This window comes from Silurus meridionalis, chromosome 19, assembly GCF_014805685.1.
Source record: "Silurus meridionalis isolate SWU-2019-XX chromosome 19, ASM1480568v1, whole genome shotgun sequence".
Classification (NCBI taxonomy): Eukaryota; Metazoa; Chordata; class Actinopteri; order Siluriformes; family Siluridae; genus Silurus; species Silurus meridionalis.
The window spans coordinates 373,645-393,313 of NC_060902.1; the positions used below are offsets into that span (position 1 = coordinate 373,645).

Consider the following 19,669-nt stretch of genomic DNA (forward strand, 5'->3'; position numbering starts at 1 on the left):
AAAATATTAAAGTTATCTCTCTCTCTCTCTCTCTCTCTCTCTCTCTCTCTTTCTGTGCTACAGAAACATCTGTCAAATGAGGAGTTCTTCTCCGTATTCCAGATGTCTAAAGATGAGTTTGCTGGCTTGCCGCAGTGGAGACAGCTGAACAGCAAGAAGAAATATGGATTATTCTAAACGCTTTGTGTTTTTGTGTTAATGTTCTCAGTGATGTTGGAGTTACACTGCTGTATACAGGTAGTGTTCATGTTGGGAGTTAAGAATCCAGCACTATTTTATACCTGTGTGTAAACGTTCCAGATTTAGAAACTAGATTAGCCGTGCCTGAATCAGATGTGTACTGGATTATACTGGATTATAGCTGATTAGAAAGTGAGGATCTTATTTTATTTGTTGTCTCTCATGGTTTATGGGGATTATTACAGATTACAGAACTTTTCATGCTTTCTAACGCTATAGTAACATCCTGATGGGGTATATTTATCCATCAGTGCAAAACTGCACAGTCCTCGTGTTTTTTTATAACAACTTCAATGTCTAATAATCATAAATAAACAGAATGATACGATGTTGTAATACTCATAATAATTGAAGCATCTTATTAAACATTCTACACAAATGTTCTGTTCGTAATATAACATTGATATGAATAAAACGTAGGCCTACTGTAGCTCTAGTGATATTCTAGTGTAGCTATATATATATATATATATATATATATATATATATATATATATATATATATGAATGAACTTATATACAATACTATACAATATTGAGTTGTCACTTGTTTTATGAAAGAGTGTAATTTATGCTTTCTGCACTCACATGTCTGACCTGAAATGCAAATATATGCTGATGGAAAATGAAACAAATGTATGCAAATGATTGCTTCTAGCTTATGCACACACACACACACACACACACAGGTTCTGAACAGTGCAGTGGCTCTGTGGCTTCACACTTTCTTCCTATTTCATTTACATAAGCATGACAATAAAAACGACCGTATTTTATTGTGGAGGTTTAAAGTATCTGTACAACATGATAAATAAAATAAATAAATATATAAACAAAGAGAATGCTTACAACGATTTAATGACACAAAATAAATTCCTCTCCCGGAGGTTTGACCCAAACCTTCATTATGATTTAATAATTGTGCAATTTTCCTATTGCACGCGGATGGCTCGACTCACGCATGCGCAGTCGGAACGCGAGGCCCCGTACGTTTATGCGTCGTCACGTCGGAACCTTCACCGCGTACGCATGCGCAGTGTCGTCCACAACGCTCTGACTCACGGCTAGTTACGCAGCTACGAAAACACCGCGAGGCCGAGACCAACACACACTTATACACACTCACACACACACACACACACACTCAGCACTCAGGTAAGCGCCTTTACTTCACTTTTATTATCAATTATCAAATCAGTTTCAGTGATGTGAATCCGCTGCTGTTTGTAAGGAAAATTCGAGAAGCCTCAGTGACGTCTGTTAGCGGTTAGCTGCTAATACTGATCTGACAACACATTAAAACGATGTACAGCATTAAGATCTAGTGAAATATGTCTGAATAAATCCTCGCTTTAAAGCGCCACAAGTCTCTATAACCTGTGTGTACTGGCTCAGGTCCAGGAAGTAATCCGAAACTAGCATGGCTAATGCTAATGCTAACGGCGGTGTAAACGCCCACGAAGCTTATTATTATTGTTATTGTTATTAGTGTTAATATAGTTCAGTTTTCACTCGGTTTTATATTTATATATATATATATATATATATATATATATATATATATATATATATATATATTTGTATATATGAACTTTGCACACATCCGATTATCAGATCAGCTCTTCATATCCGAACATCTTTTTGTTAATCATTCACCTATAATACACTTTAAACTCCGTGTACCGAACACACACACTCACCGAGTACTGAACACACACACCGAGTACTGAACACACACACACACACACACACACTCACCGAGTACTGAACACTCACACACACTCACCGAGTACTAAACACACACACACACACACACTCACCGAGTACTGAACACACACACACTCACCGAGTACTGAACACACACACACACTCACCGAGTACTGAACACACACACACACTCACCGAGTACTGAACACACACACTCTCACACACTCACTGAGTACTGAACACACTCACTGAGTACTGAAAGAACACACTCACTGAGTACTGAACTCACACTCACTGAGTACTGAACACACACTCACACTCACTGAGTACTGAACACACACTCACACTCACTGAGTACTGAACACACTCACCGAGTACGGAACACACACACTCGCCGAGTACGGAACACACACACTCGCCGAGTACGGAACACACACACTCGCCGAGTACGGAACACACACACACTGAGTACTGAACACACACACTCACAGTACTGAACACACACACCACACACACACACACTCACCGAGTACTGAACACACACACACACACACTCACCGAGTACTGAACACACACTCTCACACACTTATGGCGGGGAGTCGGTATGGCGGGGAGTGGGTAATGGAGGGAGTGGGAATGGCGGGGAGTGGGTAGAGGAGGGAGTGGGTATGGCGGGGAGTGGGTATGGCGGGGAGTGGGTAGAGGAGGGAGTCGGTATGGCGGGGAGTGGGTAGAGGAGGGAGTGGGTATGGCGGGGAGTGGGTAGAGGAGGGAGGGTATGGCGGGAGTGGGTATGGCGGGAGTGGGTAGAGGAGGAGTGGGTATGGCGGGAGTGGGTAGAGGAGGAGTGGGTATGGCGGGGGTGGGTAGAGGAGGGAGTGGGTAGAGGAGGGAGTCGGTATGGCGGGGAGTGGGTATGGCGGGAGTGGGTAGAGGAGGAGTCGGTATGGCGGGAGTGGGTAGAGGAGGAGTGGGTAGAGGAGGAGTCGGTATGGCGGGAGTGGGTAGAGGAGGAGTGGGTATGGCGGGAGTCGGTATGGCGAGTGGGTAGAGGAGTGGGTAGAGGAGGGAGTGGGTAGAGGAGGGAGTTGGTATGGCGGGAAGTGGGTAGAGGAGGAGTGGGTATGGCGGGAGTGGGTAGGAGGGAGTGGGTATGGCGGGAGTGGGTAGAGGAGGGAGTCGGTATGGCGGGAGTGGGTATGGCGGGAGTGGGTAGAGGAGGGAGTCGGTATGGCGGGAGTGGGTAGAGGAGGAGTCGGTATGGCGGGAGTGGGTAGAGGAGGGAGTCGGTATGGCGGGAAGTGGGTAGAGGAGGGAGTCGGTATGGAGGGAGTGGGTAGGAGGGAGTGGGTATGGCGGGAAGTGGGTAGAGGAGGGAGTCGGTATGGCGGGAGTCGGTATGGCGGGAGTGGGTAGAGGAGGGAGTGGGTAGAGGAGGGAGTCGGTATGGCGGGAAGTGGGTAGAGGAGGGAGTGGGTATGGCGGGAGTCGGTATGGCGGGAGTGGGTAGAGGAGGGAGTGGGTATGGGAGTGGGTATGGCGGGAGTGGGTAGAGGAGGGAGTGGGTATGGCGGGAGTGGGTGGAGGAGGGAGTGGGTAGAGGAGGAGTGGGTATGGCGGGAGTGGGTAGAGGAGGGAGTGGGTATGGCGGGAGTCGGTATGGCGGGAGTGGGTAGAGGAGGAGTGGGTAGAGGAGGGAGTCGGTATGGCGGGAAGTGGGTAGAGGAGGGAGTGGGTATGGCGGGAGTCGGTATGGCGGGAGTGGGTAGGAGGGAGTGGGTATGGCGGGAGTGGGTATGGCGGAGTGGGTAGAGGAGGGAGTGGGTATGGCGGGAGTGGGTAGAGGAGGGAGTGGGTTTGGCGGGAGTGGGTATGGCGGGAGTGGGTAGAGGAGGGAGTCGGTATGGCGGGAGTGGGTATGGCGGGAGTGGGTAGAGGAGGGAGTCGGTATGGCGGGAGTGGGTAGAGGAGGAGTGGGTAGAGGAGGGAGTCGGTATGGCGGGGTGGGTAGAGGAGGGAGTGGGTAGAGGAGGGTGGGTATGGCGGGAGTGGGTAGAGGAGGAGTGGGTAGAGGAGGGAGTGGGTAGAGGAGGGAGTGGGTATGGCGGGAGTGGGTAGAGGAGGAGTGGGTATGGCGGGAGTGGGTAGAGGAGGGAGTGGTATGGCGGGAAGTGGGTAGAGGAGGGAGGGTATGGCGGGAAGTGGGTAGAGGAGGGAGTGGGTATGGCGGGAGTCGGTATGGCGGGAGTGGGTAGAGGAGGGAGTGGGTAGAGGAGGAGTTGGTATGGCGGGAAGTGGGTAGAGGAGGGAGTGGGTATGGCGGAGAGTGGGTAGAGGAGGGAGTGGGTATGGCGGGAGTGGGTAGAGGAGGGAGTGGGTATGGCGGGAAGTGGGTAGAGGAGGGAGTGGGTATGGCGGGAGTCGGTATGGCGGGAGTGGGTAGAGGAGGGAGTGGGTAGAGGAGGGAGTTGGTATGGCGGGAAGTGGGTAGAGGAGGAGTGGGTATGGCGGGAGTGGGTAGAGGAGGGAGTCGGTATGGCGGGAGTGGGTAGAGGAGGAGTCGGTATGGCGGGAGTGGGTATGGCGGGAGTGGGTAGAGGAGGGAGTCGGTATGGCGGGAGTGGGTAGAGGAGGAGTCGGTATGGCGGGAAGTGGGTAGAGGAGGGAGTCGGTATGGCGGGAAGTGGGTAGAGGAGGGAGTCGGTATGGCGGGAAGTGGGTAGAGGAGGGAGTCGGTATGGCGGGAAGTGGGTAGAGGAGGGAGTCGGTATGGCGGGAGTCGGTATGGCGGGAGTGGGTAGAGGAGGGAGTGGGTAGAGGAGGGAGTCGGTATGGCGGGAAGTGGGTAGAGGAGGAGTGGGTATGGCGGGAGTCGGTATGGCGGGAGTGGGTAGAGGAGGGAGTGGGTATGGGAGTGGGTATGGCGGGAAGTGGGTAGAGGAGGGAGTGGGTATGGCGGGGAGTCGGTATGGCGGGGAGTGGGTAGAGGAGGGAGTGGGTAGAGGAGGGAGTCGGTATGGCGGGAAGTGGGTAGAGGAGGGAGTGGGTATGGCGGGAGTCGGTATGGCGGGAGTGGGTAGAGGAGGGAGTGGGTAGAGGAGGAGTCGGTATGGCGGGAAGTGGGTAGAGGAGGGAGTGGGTATGGCGGGAGTCGGTATGGCGGGAGTGGGTAGAGGAGGAGTGGGTATGGCGGGGAGTGGGTAGAGGAGGGAGTCGGTATGGCGGGGAGTGGGTAGAGGAGGGAGTCGGTATGGCGGGGAGTGGGTAGAGGAGGGTGTGGGTAGAGGAGGGTGTGGGTAGAGGAGGGAGTCGGTAGAGGAGGGAGTCAGTATGGCGGGGAGTGGGTAGAGGAGGGAGTCGGTATGGCGGGAGTGGGTAGAGGAGGGTGGGTAGAGGAGGGAGTGGTATGGCGGGAGGGTAGAGGAGGGAGTGGGTAGAGGAGGGAGTCGGTAGAGGAGGGAGTCAGTATGGCGGGGAGTGGGTAGAGGAGGGAGTCGGTATGGCGGGGAGTGGGTAGAGGAGGGTGTGGGTAGAGGAGGGAGTCGGTAGAGGAGGGAGTCAGTATGGCGGGGAGTGGGTAGAGGAGGGAGTGGGTAGAGGAGGGAGTCGGTATGGCGAATTTTAAAATATGAACTAAATTAAGTTTCCCCACATGCAGGGGTTCCATTTTACCCACACAGCAGGAAGATGAACGTGTTCGACCGCAACATCAACTTCGACGCCCTCTTCAAATTCTCCCAGATGTAAGACACTCACATAGAAGTTTAGAGTCTGTGCTCGTCTGTAATGCTGAGTTATGTGTATTAATTATATATATATATATATATATATCCCCTCAGTTCACGCTCCACTCAGCAGCACCTGAAGAATGTGTATGCCAGCTTATCCATGTGCATGTTCGTGGCTGCGGCCGGAGCGTATGTTCACGTCGTCACACGTCTGCTACAGGTAAAACATCCACCAGTCTATCAGAACTATCAGTACCTGCACTTAATTTCCATTACAGGTGTACCCATACCTGAGAAAGTGGGTGGAGCTTGGGCTCAGGGATGGGTTCAGTTCAGTTCAAACTGGTGTGTGTGTGTGTGATACGATAGGGTGGGCTGCTGTCCGTGTTGGGTTCTCTGGCGATGATGATGTGGCTCTCCATGACTCCTCACAGCCCTGAGACGGAGAAGAAGAGACTCGCTATTCTCTCTGCATTTGCCTTCCTCACAGGTCCTCCTCCTCCTCCTCCTCCTCATCATCACTCACAACACACTGTGTGCACCGCATTTACAGTAACACACTGAACTACACGTGCCTGAGTGTTTCATTATTTACCTGTCTGTGTGTGTGTTACAGGGGTGGGACTCGGACCTGCCATGGATTACGTCATTAGCATTAACCCAAGGTATTACACACACACACACACACACACACACACACACACACACACACACACACACACTGCATTAACCCTTAAAAGTTAAGAGTTTAAACACACACATTCACTAAGTAATGAATGCAGCATGACATTTATTTGGTGTGTGTGTGTGTGTGTGTGTGTGTGTGTGTGTGTGTGTGTGTGTGTGTGTAGCATCATCGTTACAGCGTTCCTCTGCACCTCAGTCATTTTCCTCTGTTTCACCTTGAGTGCTCTTTATGCTCAGCGCAGGAGTTATCTGTTCCTAGGAGGTAAACATCAACTCTGTTTGTCTCGTGTGTGTCTCAGTGTGTTTGTATGATGTGTAGATATATAATGAGTGTATTTCCTCTGAAAGGTACTCTGATGTCAGGGCTGTCCATCCTGCTGCTGGTTTCTATGGTGAACATGTTCCTGGGCTCTGTTGCTCTCTTTAAGGTAAGCACCTCTGGATAACTCTGGTGTTAGAGGAGAGATTTAAATCCTGAGCTGTGTGTGTGTGTGTGTGTGTGTGTGTGTGTGTGTAGTTAAACTCTTCTGTTTGGTGTGTATGTTCAGGTGCACATGTACTTGGCTCTGGCCATCATGTGTGGCTTTGTGCTGTTCGACACTCAGCTGATCATCGAGAAAGCAGAGATGGGAGATAAAGATTACATCTGGTGAGAGAGAGAGAGAGAGAGAGAGAGACTGACAGCATCATCTACAATTTATTCTACACTGGTGTTCTGGAGAACATTAGATACTGTATAGAAACCAGGGGATGAGCTGATAACACCTGTGTATGATTTTCTCTGCAGGCATTGTGTGGATCTCTTTCTGGACTTTGTGACCATCTTCAGAAAGCTCATGATCCTGCTGGCTATGAACGAGAAGGTACTAAAACCACACATAAAAACATGGGATAAAGCATGTTTCCATTCATTTGTCTGATATGATTCCTGGTAAATGAGTTTGGCAAAGAACCACACACACACACACACACACACACACACACACCCAGGGCTCTGTAAGTGGAGAGTCTCCAGTTTATTGGGGTAGAAAAAAAGGAGTATTTATACATGTATATTTAATAATTACAAGACCAACAACCAAAGTTCACCTGAATAATGAACCAAAAAATGACTAAAAGAACACAATGTGCCAAATATATTCAAAATAGATTCATCAATGACTAAACATCAGGAACTCAAACATTTTAGTGTCTTAAGATATCATTTATTCATTTTTATTTATATATTTTATTTCTGACATTTTTTTCAGTCCGTTCCAATAAATAATCTGTCGTATTTCTTTGTATTTCCTTTATTTGTTTCAGGATAAAAAGAAAGAGAAGAAGTAAGCACACCACCGTTCAGCCAAGCTAAAGGAAGAATCTGTAAGCTGCAAGTTAATTGCATCACAAATGTTTTTGTCTAAGAGTTCATTATAATTTGGAGAATTTTTCTGATTTTGTACTCCAGTGTCTTAATTTTATTTTAGTTTTTGAAAGTTAGGATGTTAAGGTGGTGCAGTAACCCTGAGTAATGTATCATACTTACACATGCTGGTCCTCATTCCTACCATGAGGATTAAAGACAGTGAGGTTTCTTAAATATATTCTTTAAACACTTTAAATGTGATACTGGACATAAAAATCAACACATTGAGTAAAGATCAGTTTGTTGTAAATATGACGAGGGATCTGACTTCAGTTGATTTCATTCTTCTAGATAGAATTGCACGTGTCGTTTCTGCATTGTTTTTGCCAATTATTAAATTTCTATTAATTTAGAGTTACTATATTATTATATTATCTTCTCCCTGCCAATATGAAGGTACAGTTCTTCTCTCTCTCACTAAAACTTTATTCTTAACTTTTATAATAACTAATATAATAGCGTTCATAATATAATGATTTCAACTGCTGTACATGCCAACAGTGAATTATTAGTAATCGGTGGGGAAATGATTGATTGATTGATTAGTCAGGTGTTGCTGCTGATCAGTTTTATGGAGGTGAACTGAAGTGATTAGTTTGCTTTCCCTCGTTACTGCCAATTATTTTGCCATATTTTAGATAAACAAACAAACAAACAATAAACTGTGATTCAATGTAATGCTGTGGTGCATCGTCAATTAATCTCACACACACACACACCCACACACACACTATAATCACACACAAACACACACACACTATAATCACACACTTACACAAACACACACTCTATAATCAAACACACACACACTCTATAATCAAACACACACACACACACACTATAATCACACACACACACACACACTATAATCTCACACACACTATAATCACACACATTCCTGATGTTATTCTTCCTCACACACACACACACTATAATTACAAACGCACACTATAATCTCACACACACACACACAACACTGGGATATATTTTAATTTGTATCTTTATTAAAACGTTGTTTTTCTCCATCACGTGGTTTATTTGAGTGGTTCTGAGTGGAGTCACGTGAGCGGTGCTGTGCGTCACCTCTGTGTATAAACTCATCCAGCGCTGATTCTGTCCTTTGAAATACGGTCCAGTTTGGAGACGTGACTCCGCCTCCTGTCAGGGTGTGAGGGTGGGCGGGGCCACAGCGGTCAGCGTGAGGACGGAGAGGAGGATTTGGCTGTGTGTGTAGGTGTGTGTGTGTGCTGTAGAGTGTGTGTGTGGAGGTCGTGGCCCGTTACACAGAGGGGTGTTACAGCAGCTGATACACACAGAACCCACACGCCCTGGAGAGCAGAAGCGCTGATACCCCGCTGAGGCGATCAGACACGTGGTGTAGGACGCACACGCCTTCCGGTAATACACACCTGAGCAGGACAACACGTTTCACTTACTACACCTGATATCACATCACTCTCTTTCTCACTCACACACACACACACACACACACACACATTTATTCACTTTATTTTAAACATTAACAACAGATGGATGAAATTCCCTCACCTGGGCATCACCTTTCACCTCATCACATGAAAGAGACGGCTAGAAGTCTGTCTGCCTGTCTATCTGTCCGTCTGTCTGTCGGTCTGTTACCCTAATGACAAACATTTGTACCCATTTCTTTCTGTATATTTCTGTGATTCTGTCGTTGTGTCTCTCTGTCGCTCTCTCCTTACCCTCAATACATGACCATATAATTATGCATCATTTGAGATTTTGTGTGTGTGTGTGTGTGTGTGTGTGTGTGTGTGTGTGTGTGTGTGTGTGTGTGTGTGTGTGTGTGTGTAAGAAATGGATGTATGGTGGATTGGAGTTTGTGTGTGTGTGTGTGTGTGTGTGTAAGAAATGGATGTATGGTGGATTGGAGTTTGTGTGTGTGTGTGTGTGTGTGTGTGTGTGTAAGAAATGGATGTATGATGGATTAGAGTGTGTGTGTGTGTGTGTGTAAGATAAATGGATGTATGGTGGATTAGAGTGTGTGTGTGTGAGAAATGGATGTATGGTGGATTAGAGTGTGTGTGTGTGAGAGAGAAATGGATGTATGGTGGATTAGAGTGTGTGTGTGTGTGTGTGTGTGTGTGTAAGAGAAATGGATGTATGGTGGATTAGAGTTTAATGTGGTGGTGTTTTATATGCATGAGAGATTTATATTCCCCTGATTCAGGCTTCTGAGTGAGATGTGAAGTGTTTGGTGTGAAGGTTGCTGTGGATGGAGTGAAGGCAAATAATGTGAGAAAATCTGAATGAATGAAAGTGAGAGATGAGGAGATTCCAAACCCAATCATTATTTCACTTATAAACTGCATGAGTTATAAGTGTAATAAGATTTAGCCCTAACTGGTGTCTACTGCTTACTGTTACACACACACACACACACACACACACACACACACACACACTGTATTAGAATGAGTTATGAACTGATGTACCTCTGATGCCTAGTGCCTCTCATGCCAGCCTGTGGGGGCAGTGCTATGATCTCTGGTTGCTGCAGTCGGTCAGGTTCAGAAACATTATGTGCCCAAAGAATAGTCAGCTGACTACCTAAATATACTGAATGACCAGGTTATTCCATCAATGATTTTTTTCTTCCCTGATGGCATGGGCAAATTCCAAGATGACAGTCCCAGGATTCATCTGGCTCAAATCATGAAAGAGTGCTCCAGGGAGCATGAGATGATTTTCACACATGGATTAAACACCACAAAGTCCAGACCTTAACACCATTGAGAATCTTTGGGATGTACTGGAGAAGAGTTCTCCCATCATCAATACAAGATCTTGGTAAAGAATTACTGCTAATAATGCTGTAAGGTTGCAGAAGTGTATCGAAACGATGCCACTGCAAATGCGTGCCGTAAGCAAAGCAAAAGGCAAAAAAAATTACAAAGTCTCATTAAGCAGTAACAGTGTCTCATTAGAGTGTAACAGAGTCTCATTAGACTGTAATGGTGTCTCGTTAGAGTGTAACAGAGTCTTATAGACTGTAACAGTGTCTCATTAGACTGTAACGGTGTCTCAGACTGTAACAGAGTCTCATTAGACTGTAACAGTCTCATACTGTAACAGTCTCATTAGAGTGTAACAGTGTCTCAGACTGTAACAGTCTTATTAGACTGTAACGGCGTCTCATTAAAGTAAAACAGTGTCTCAGACTGTAACAGAGTCTCATTAGACTGTAAAGGTGTCTCATTAGACTGTAACGGTGTCTCGGACTGTAACAGAGTCTCATTAGACTGTAACAGTCTCATACTGTAACAGAATCTCATTAGAGTGTAACAGTGTCTCAGACTGTAACAGAGTCTTATTAGACTGTAACGGTGTCTCATTATACTGTAACAGTGTCTCATTAGAGTGTAACAGTGTCTCATTAGACAGTAACAGTGTCTCATTAGACAGTAACAGTGTCTCATTAGGCAGTAACAGTGTCTCAGACTGTAACAGTGTCTTATTAGTGTAACAGAGTCTCAACAGACAGTAACGGTGTCTCATTAGAGTGTAACAGTGTCTCATTAGAGTGTAACGGTGTCTCATTAGACAGTAACTGTGTCTCATTAGACAGTAACGGCGTCTCATTAGAGTGTAACGGCGTCTCATTAGACTGTAACGGAGTCTCATTAGACAGTAACGGTGTCTCATTAGACAGTAACGGTGTCTCACTGGAGTGTAACAGTGTCTCATACTGTAACGGAGTCTCATTAGAGTGTAACAGAGTCTCATTAGACAGTAACAGTGTCTCAGACTGTAACGGCGTCTCATTAGAGTGTAACAGTGTCTCATTAGAGTGTAACAGTGTCTCATTAGACAGTAACAGTGTCTCATTAGAGTGTAACGGCGTCTCATTAGAGTGTAACGGCGTCTCATTAGAGTGTAACGGCGTCTCATTAGAGTGTAACGGCGTCTCAGACTGTAACAGTCTTATTAGACTGTAACGGTGTCTCATTATACTGTAACAGAGTTTAATTAGAGTGTAACAGTGTCTCATTAGGCAGTAACAGTGTCTCAGACTGTAACTGAGTCTCATTTGAGTGTAACGGAGTCTCAATAGACAGTAACGGTATCTCATTAGAGTGTAACAGTGTCTCATTAGAGTGTAACAGTGTCTCATTAGAGTGTAACAGAGTCTCATTAGACAGTAACAGTGTCTCATTAGACAGTAACAGTGTCTCAGACTGTAACAGCGTCTCATTAGTGTAACAGAGTCTCAACAGACAGTAACGGTGTCTCATTAGAGTGTAACAGTGTCTCATTAGAGTGTAACGGTGTCTCATTAGACAGTAACTGTGTCTCATTAGACAGTAACGGCGTCTCATTAGAGTGTAACGGCGTCTCATTAGACTGTAACAGAGTCTCATTAGACAGTAACGGTGTCTCATTAGACAGTAACGGTGTCTCATTGGAGTGTAACAGTGTCTCATACTGTAACGGAGTCTCATTAGAGTGTAACAGTGTCTCATTAGACAGTAACAGTGTCTCAGACTGTAACGCGTCTCATTAGAGTGTAACAGTGTCTCATTAGAGTGTAACAGTGTCTCATTAGACAGTAACAGTGTCTCATTAGAGTGTAACGGCGTCTCATTAGAGTGTAACGGCGTCTCATTAGAGTGTAACGGCGTCTCATTAGAGTGTAACAGTGTATCAGACTGTAACAGAGTCTTATTAGACTGTAACGGTGTCTCATTATACTGTAACAGAGTTTAATTAGAGTGTAACAGTGTCTCATTAGGCAGTAACAGTGTCTCAGACTGTAACTGAGTCTCATTTGAGTGTAACGGAGTCTCAATAGACAGTAACGGTATCTCATTAGAGTGTAACAGTGTCTCATTAGAGTGTAACAGTGTCTCATTAGAGTGTAACAGAGTCTCATTAGAGTGTAACAGAGTCTCATTAGACAGTAACAGTGTCTCAGACTGTAACAGCGTCTCATTAGAGTGTAACGGCGTCTCATTAGACTGTAACGGCGTCTCATTAAAGTAAAACAGTGTCTCAGACTGTAACGGAGTCTCATTAGAGTGTAACGGAGTCTCATTAGACTGTAACAGACTCTCATTAGACAGTAACAGTGTCTCATTAGAGTGTAACAGTGTCTCAGACTGTAACGGAGTCTCATTAGACAGTAACAGTGTCTCATTAAAGTGTAACGGAGTCTCATTAGAGTGTAACAGTGTCTCAGACAGTAACGGAGTCTCATTAAAGTGTAACGGAGTCTCATTAGAGTGTAACGGAGTCTCATTAGAGTGTAACTGAGCGCTGTAGCAGGGTAAATTGTTGATCTGCAGCTGAATGTGTAGTTTTTCTGACACTATCAGTATTTTATTGATTTCGGGCAGCGTTTAATTGGACGATCACATGATCAGTGACTCATCAACCACTGAATCAGTAGAAGTGATGAACAGTAGCATGAGAACAGGTTTAAGGTGATTTCATTTTAACGACTTCAAATGAGATATTAGTACAGAGATTTGTGTGTGTGTGTGTGTGTGTGTGTGTGTGTGTGTGTGTGTGTGTGTGTGTGTGTGTGAAATACTCACCGTGTGTGTTCTCCATCACCTCCTTCTGACACGCGTCCTGAATGTTTGCTGTACAGTTCACAATGAAGGTCGCAGCAGAACAATCATTATTCAGCAATGTCTCCTCACACTGATAACATTGCATCTGTAATGTCCACACTAACACACACACACACACACACACACACACACACACACACACACACACACATTATTACACATTATTACACATTACATTAACGTTACATTATACAGCATGCACAGATGTGTGTTTGCACAGTGAAGGTGTTATATAATACAAGCAAGCTCTCTCCCTGTGTGTGTGTGTGTGTGTGTGTGTGTTTAAGTAGAGATTATTGCATTGTGTTATGTTGCTGTAAATGGATATAAATGATATAAACATTAAGGATTCTGACATCAGTAAAAGTTTTAAACAGAAATTTATAAAAGTAATAAAAGTTTACTATTGAATATTAATGTTTTACTTCCTGTAACATTTTTTTCTTATTTATTATAAAAGAATTGTTTTTTTTTTACCTAAAATTCTACAGTATATTGAATAATCTTTTTGTTTTTATTATAATAATAAAATGTTTTCAAGGTCAGCAGCAGCTGGAGGTCAGAGTGAGACTGAGTGATTACTAAATGATTACCTCTGTGATCACAAAACTGACCAGTCGCTCTGCATCCAGCACTCATCAACTGCACCTGAGATCCTCATGAGTTCCTCATCTCAACACCAGGGGGAGCTAGCACCTTCTTACACTTACTAGCATCCACTCTACTGCAGGTTTACACTTAACGCTCTCTCTCTCTCTCTCTCTCTCTCTCTCTCTCTCTCTCTCTCTCTCTCTCTCTCTCTCTCTCTCTCTCACTCTTTCTCTCCTAAACATCCAAAACAAAAAGGGCAATCAAGTTCTGGCAACATCTAAAAGAGAGCGACCCACAATCATATTCACTAAAACACACACACACACACACACACACACACACACACACACACACACACACACCCCACTATTAGACACTAAAACGGGAGACGTGGAGACAGACGGGGAGACACACACAGTCCTGTTTGCCCTGAGAGCAGAGACTCTGCCAGCAGTGTTTACTGAACACAGCAGTGGCAGAACTGAACTTCCTCACTGAACGCATCAAATACAACCACATTCAAACCCAATTCTTCACCAACATCAACCATCATCCCCAATTATAACTCCCTCTCAGCCCCCAACAAACTGCACCACCTACTGGGGGAACAGAGACCTGCACACTGACAGCCCACTACATACACACCTGCTACCAGGTGAGGGACAGTGTGTGACCACGTCATCTAGTGTGCACAACACACAACACACACACACACACACACACACACTTATATACATCTCTTTTTTTCGTTCTTTTACTTTTTATTTTTATTTTATTATTATAGTATTTTATATGTATTTATTTTAATTATTTTATTTTTAACGATATAGTTTTAGTTATATTACAGTATTTTATAGATTATATACAGTATTACTATAGTGTATTATTAGTTCTGATTGTGTGTCTGTGTGTTTTATTCTTTGGCAATACGAATGTCCATATTTATCATGCAATAAAGCAAACTTTAAATCTTCAATCTCGCTCTCTCTGAGTTGGTGGTGTGGTGTTGGTGGTTGTGGTGTTGGTGGTTGTTGGGGGTGGTGGTGGTGTTGGTGTTGGTGGTATGTTGTTGGTTTTGGTGGTGGTGGTGTTGGTGGTGTGTTGGTGTTGGTGGTGGTGTTGGTGGTGTGTTGGTGTTGGTGGTGGTGGTGGTGTGTTGGAGTTTGGTGGTGGTGGTGGTATGTTGTTGGTTTTGGTGTTGGTGTTGGTGGTGTGTTGGTGGTGTTGGTGGTGTTGGTGTTGGTGGTGGTGGTGGTGGTGTTGGTGGTATGTTGGTGGTTTTGGTGGTGGTGGTGTGTTGGTGGTGTTGGTGGTGGTGGTGTTTTGTTGTTGTTTGGTGGTTGGTGTTGGTGGTTGTGGTGTTGATGGTTTGTTGTGGTGTTGGTGGTTGTGGTATTGGTGAAGCCCCATCTGGATGAAGAGCATGTGGAGGAAAAAGAATCCTGAGAAAATATTTGTAATTAGTTGATGCACCAGAGTGTAATTTATTGTCTGCATTTACATTTTTACTATTTTCTATCTTTCTTCCTTTAAATAATCTTAAATGATCATTTTGATTTCCTGTATTCTCTACATTCCATCAGCTACGTTTCTCTTTTTGCTTTGGAAGAGCGCTTTATTCCCTGTTAGAGGGATTGAAAGCAGTAAGTGGAGAACATTCCCATCAGAACTACGAACACACACTACAGTCACTACATTAAGGTACGTAATTTCTCCGCTATGGTGAACATCCAGTTCATTCAGTGTGTGAAGTGCGACATGTTTAGTCAGTCTTTCTCCGTCACTAGCGATAATTTTATCTGTGAGAAGTGTAAGCCAGTTTGCTCTTTGACAGAGAATATCTTAGCATTAGAGGAACATCCAGAGTCTAGAGAGAAGTAGTGAGTGCGAGAGTAGTCCAGGTCCTGCAGGGAAAGTCTGGAGGTCCTGAGTGGAGTTAGCATTCCCCGGACCCGGCATTAGAGCCCTCGCAGCGGGGCGAATGGGTGACGGCTAACGCTGAGGCTCGCCTACGGGAGTACCATTCCTCTCCACTTTACGTGTCCAACAGGTTTGCTCTCCTCAGTGAAGCACCCACTGAGAAACCTGAAAGAGCTCTGGATATAGGAGACTCTGAGGCACGTGAAATTAGCAAGACCTTTAGGAGCACCAGCAGCACAGGTCGGGCGTATAACAGGAGCTAGGGTCAGCAGGTCAGCTTAGGTTTTAGGAAAGCACAAGTTCTCGAAGATTTTTCACACAGGAGCTAATGATATACGCCTTCGACAGTCAGAGGTTACTGAGAGTAGCATTATAGAGGTGTGTAAATTAGCGAAGGCAATGTCTGATGCAGTAACATGCTCTGGCCACATGGTGGTTGCTGCTGTTGGTTGGTGATGGTTATGTTAGTGGTGTTGGTTGGTGATTTTGATGGTGTTTGTGGTTGTTGGTGGTGGTGTTGGTGTTGGTGGTATGTTGTTGGTTTTGGTGGTGGTGTTGGTGGTATGTTGTTGGTTTTGGTGGTGTTGGTGGTGTGTTGGTGTTGGTGGTGGTGTTGGTGGTGTGTTGGAGTTTGGTGGTGGTGGTGGTATGTTGTTGGTTTTGGTGTTGGTGTTGGTGGTGTGTTGGTGTTGGTGGTGGTGTTGGTGGTGTGTTGGTGTTGGTGGTGGTGGTGGTGTTGGTGGTATGTTGTTGGTTTTGGTGGTGGTGGTGTTGGTGGTGTGTTGGTGGTGTTGGTGGTGGTGGTGTTTTGTTGTTGTTTGGTGGTTGGTGTTGGTGGTTGTGGTGTTGATGGTTTGTTGTGGTGTTGGTGGTTGTGGTATTGGTGAAGCCCCATCTGGATGAAGAGCATGTGGAGGAAAAAGAATCCTGAGAAAATATTTGTAATTAGTTGATGCACCAGAGTGTAATTTATTGTCTGCATTTACATTTTTACTATTTTCTATCTTTCTTCCTTTAAATAATCTTAAATGATCATTTTGATTTCCTGTATTCTCTACATTCCATCAGCTACGTTTCTCTTTTTGCTTTGGAAGAGCGCTTTATTCCCTGTTAGAGGGATTGAAAGCAGTAAGTGGAGAACATTCCCATCAGAACTACGAACACACACTACAGTCACTACATTAAGGTACGTAATTTCTCCGCTATGGTGAAAATCCAGTTCATTCAGTGTGTGAAGTGCGACATGTTTAGTCAGTCTTTCTCCGTCACTAGCGATAATTTTATCTGTGAGAAGTGTAAGCCAGTTTGCTCTTTGACAGAGAATATCTTAGCATTAGAGGAACATCCAGAGTCTAGAGAGAAGTAGTGAGTGCGAGAGTAGTCCAGGTCCTGCAGGGGAAAGTCTGGAGGTCCTGAGTGGAGTTAGCATTCCCCCGGACCCGGCATTAGAGCCCTCGCAGCGGGGCGAATGGGTGACGGCTAACGCTGAGGCTCGCCTACAGGAGTACCATTCCTCTCCACTTTACGTGTCCAACAGGTTTGCTCTCCTCAGTGAAGCACCCACTGAGAAACCTGAAAGAGCTCTGGATATAGGAGACTCTGAGGCACGTGAAATTAGCAAGACCTTTAGGAGCACCAGCAGCACAGGTCGGGCGTATAACAGGAGCTAGGGTCAGCAGGTCAGCTTAGGTTTTTAGGAAAGCACAAGTTCTCGAAGATTTTTCACACAGGAGCTAATGATATACGCCTTCGACAGTCAGAGGTTACTGAGAGTAGCATTATAGAGGTGTGTAAATTAGCGAAGGCAATGTCTGATGCAGTAACATGCTCTGGCCACATGGTGGTTGCTGCTGTTGGTTGGTGATGGTTATGTTAGTGGTGTTGGTTGGTGATTTTGATGGTGTTTGTGGTTGTTGGTGGTGGGTGATTTTTATGGTGTTGGTTGGTGTTGGTTTGTGTTGGTGGTTGTTAGTTAGTGATTTTGGTGGTGTTGGTGGTGGTGGTGGTGGTGGTGGTGGTTCGTGTTGGTGGTTGGCGATTTTGATAGTGTTGGGTGGTGGTGGGTGGTGTTGGTTCGTGTTGGTGGTTGTTAGTTGGTGATTTTGATAGTGTTGGTTGGTGGTGGTGGTGGGTGGTGTTGGTTTGTGTTGGTGGTTGGTGATTTTGATTGTGTTCGGTGGTGGGTGGTGGTGGTTCATGTTGGTGGGTGTTGGTTGGTAATTTTGATGGTGTTGGTGGTGGTGGTGTTGGTTCATGTTTGTGGTTGTTGGTTAAAGATGTTGATGGTGTTAGTTGGTGGTGGTGTTGGAGTTGTTGGTAATGGTTGGAGTTGGTTGGTGTTGATGGTGGTAGTACTTGTTGGTTGGTGATGGTGGTCAGTGTTGGTGTTGGTTGGTGGGTGGTACTTGTTGGTTGGTGGTGGTGTTTGTGGTTGTTGGTGTTGATGGTGGTTGTAATATGTGCTCGGGGATGGAGGATGAGTATCACAGCGCTGCGGTGTGTTTCACACTTAACAACCTTCATTACACTCACACCATCATACTGTTATAATCACTATCAAATAAAACACAAACATAAATATATATACAAATACAACATCTCTCTCTCTCTCTCTCTCTCTCTCTCTCAAATTACTCACACACAGCTAGTGCTCAGTGCTCTCACACGCCACACACAACTCATCTTCTGCTTCTTTTCTGAAAGTTGGAGTATCGGACAGAGAGAGAGAGGAAAGGGAGAGAGAGAGAGAGAGGAGAGAGAGAGCTAGAAAGAGCGGTATGATGTGGAGTTTTACCTGTAGAGAAGATGTTGACACACAGACAGGTAAAGAAACACAATGATGTCATCTTCCTTTAAATCCATCAACCACTTCAGAGACAGTCATCTGTCCATCATCATAGAGAGAGAGAGAGAGAAAAAAGAGTGATACGGAGAGATGAGATGTGCGTCTGTCTGACAGAGTGACTGGAGAGTCACAGAGAGAACACAGACCTTAAGCAGGAGGAAGAGTGAGAGAGAGGGGGGCGGGTTAAGAGATAAAGGGAGGAAATAAGAGGGAGGGAGAGAGGGAGGGAGGGAGAAATTACTTGAATTGAATTGAAAAAAGAAAGAGAAAAAGAAAGAGAGAGAGAGTGACGCATTAAGGTAGAGCTCAGGAGGAAAACACATCTGAACCTGAGAGGAGGAAGAGTAAGAAAATGTAAAAAGGACAGATGGATAAAGAAACACAACTGACACAATACAGAGGAAGAAAAGGAAAAATGTGTGTGTGTCAGAGAGAAAGAGAGAGATGTAGATTGAGAGAAAGGTTAAGGATGAACAGAATAAGTGGACGAGTGTGCTGAGTGTTTTCAGGCAAAAATGTAATAAAAGAACTGCACTCGTTTCTCATTTACTTTCATCCTTGATCTGTGTGTGTGTGTGTGTGTGTGTGTGTGTGTGTGTGTGTGTGTGTGTGTGTGTGCGCGCGCAACTCACAATATGATTATACCATGTGAACACACATCTAAACACACACACACACACACTAATACAACCCTCGCACATCAATTAACACATCAACAAAACACTTACACCTCAATACACATCAACACAACTCACACAACACACACACTCATACAACCCTCACACCTCAATACACACATCAACACAACACTCATACATCAATACACACATCAACACAACACTCACACAACACACACTCATACAACCCTCACACCTCAATACACACATCAACACAACACTCATACATCAATACACACATCAACACAACA

The 19,669-nt window shown here is 45.1% G+C and overlaps 3 protein-coding genes across 5 annotated transcripts in view; 2 read left to right on the top strand and 1 right to left on the bottom strand.

The window, feature by feature from the left end:
* The window catches only part of avil (advillin), a 16,915-nt gene extending 16,347 nt beyond the window's left edge, over positions 1-568 (top strand). For both annotated transcript variants that reach the window (XM_046875050.1, XM_046875051.1), the window contains one exon: positions 64-568. In XM_046875050.1, coding sequence (XP_046731006.1) covers positions 64-177 — 114 coding nt within the window. In that variant the 3' untranslated portion in view covers positions 178-568. The remainder of the gene's footprint in view (positions 1-63) is intronic.
* A 655-nt stretch (positions 569-1,223) lies between these two features.
* tegt (testis enhanced gene transcript (BAX inhibitor 1)) lies at positions 1,224-8,448 on the top strand. Of its 2 annotated transcripts, none has more exons than XM_046875053.1 (10): positions 1,224-1,372; positions 5,599-5,690; positions 5,787-5,895; positions 6,045-6,165; positions 6,292-6,340; positions 6,527-6,624; positions 6,711-6,790; positions 6,911-7,011; positions 7,150-7,225; positions 7,668-8,448. In XM_046875053.1, the coding sequence occupies exons 2-10, from the start codon at positions 5,635-5,637 to the stop codon at positions 7,689-7,691; spliced, it is 714 nt and encodes a 237-aa protein (XP_046731009.1). In that variant the 5' UTR covers positions 1,224-1,372; positions 5,599-5,634; the 3' UTR covers positions 7,692-8,448. The 2 variants fall into 2 exon arrangements, with proteins under 2 accessions (XP_046731009.1, XP_046731008.1); XM_046875052.1 differs by having other exon boundaries at positions 1,243-1,395; positions 5,606-5,690.
* Positions 8,449-8,742: 294 nt separating this feature from the next.
* Positions 8,743-18,916, bottom strand: LOC124402403 (ly6/PLAUR domain-containing protein 1-like). Its single transcript, XM_046875409.1, has 4 exons — positions 18,888-18,916; positions 18,691-18,780; positions 13,347-13,484; positions 8,743-9,179 (listed from the first exon to the last, which is right to left on the bottom strand). Exons 2-4 carry the CDS (start codon positions 18,740-18,742, stop codon positions 8,932-8,934), a joined length of 438 nt encoding a protein of 145 aa, XP_046731365.1. The 5' UTR covers positions 18,743-18,780; positions 18,888-18,916; the 3' UTR covers positions 8,743-8,931.
* Positions 18,917-19,669: the final 753 nt, after the last annotated feature.

What these genes read in the sequence shown, in the direction of transcription:
- LOC124402403 (XM_046875409.1), bottom strand. Translation starts at nt 18,742, where the DNA reads ATGACATCATTGTGTTTCTTTACCTGTCTGTGTGTCAACATCTTCTCT. An exon ending in TGTCAACATCTTCTCTACAG is followed by an intron (nt 13,485 to 18,690) that starts GTAAAACTCCAC and finishes TGTGTGTGTTAG; the next exon opens with TGTGGACATTACAGATGCAA. An exon ending in GGTGATGGAGAACACACACG is followed by an intron (nt 9,180 to 13,346) that starts GTGAGTATTTCA and finishes TGTCCTGCTCAG; the next exon opens with GTGTGTATTACCGGAAGGCG.
- tegt (XM_046875053.1), top strand. Translation starts at nt 5,635, where the DNA reads ATGAACGTGTTCGACCGCAACATCAACTTCGACGCCCTCTTCAAATTC. An exon ending in CTCTTCAAATTCTCCCAGAT is followed by an intron (nt 5,691 to 5,786) that starts GTAAGACACTCA and finishes ATATCCCCTCAG; the next exon opens with TTCACGCTCCACTCAGCAGC. An exon ending in GCTCTGTTGCTCTCTTTAAG is followed by an intron (nt 6,791 to 6,910) that starts GTAAGCACCTCT and finishes GTGTATGTTCAG; the next exon opens with GTGCACATGTACTTGGCTCT.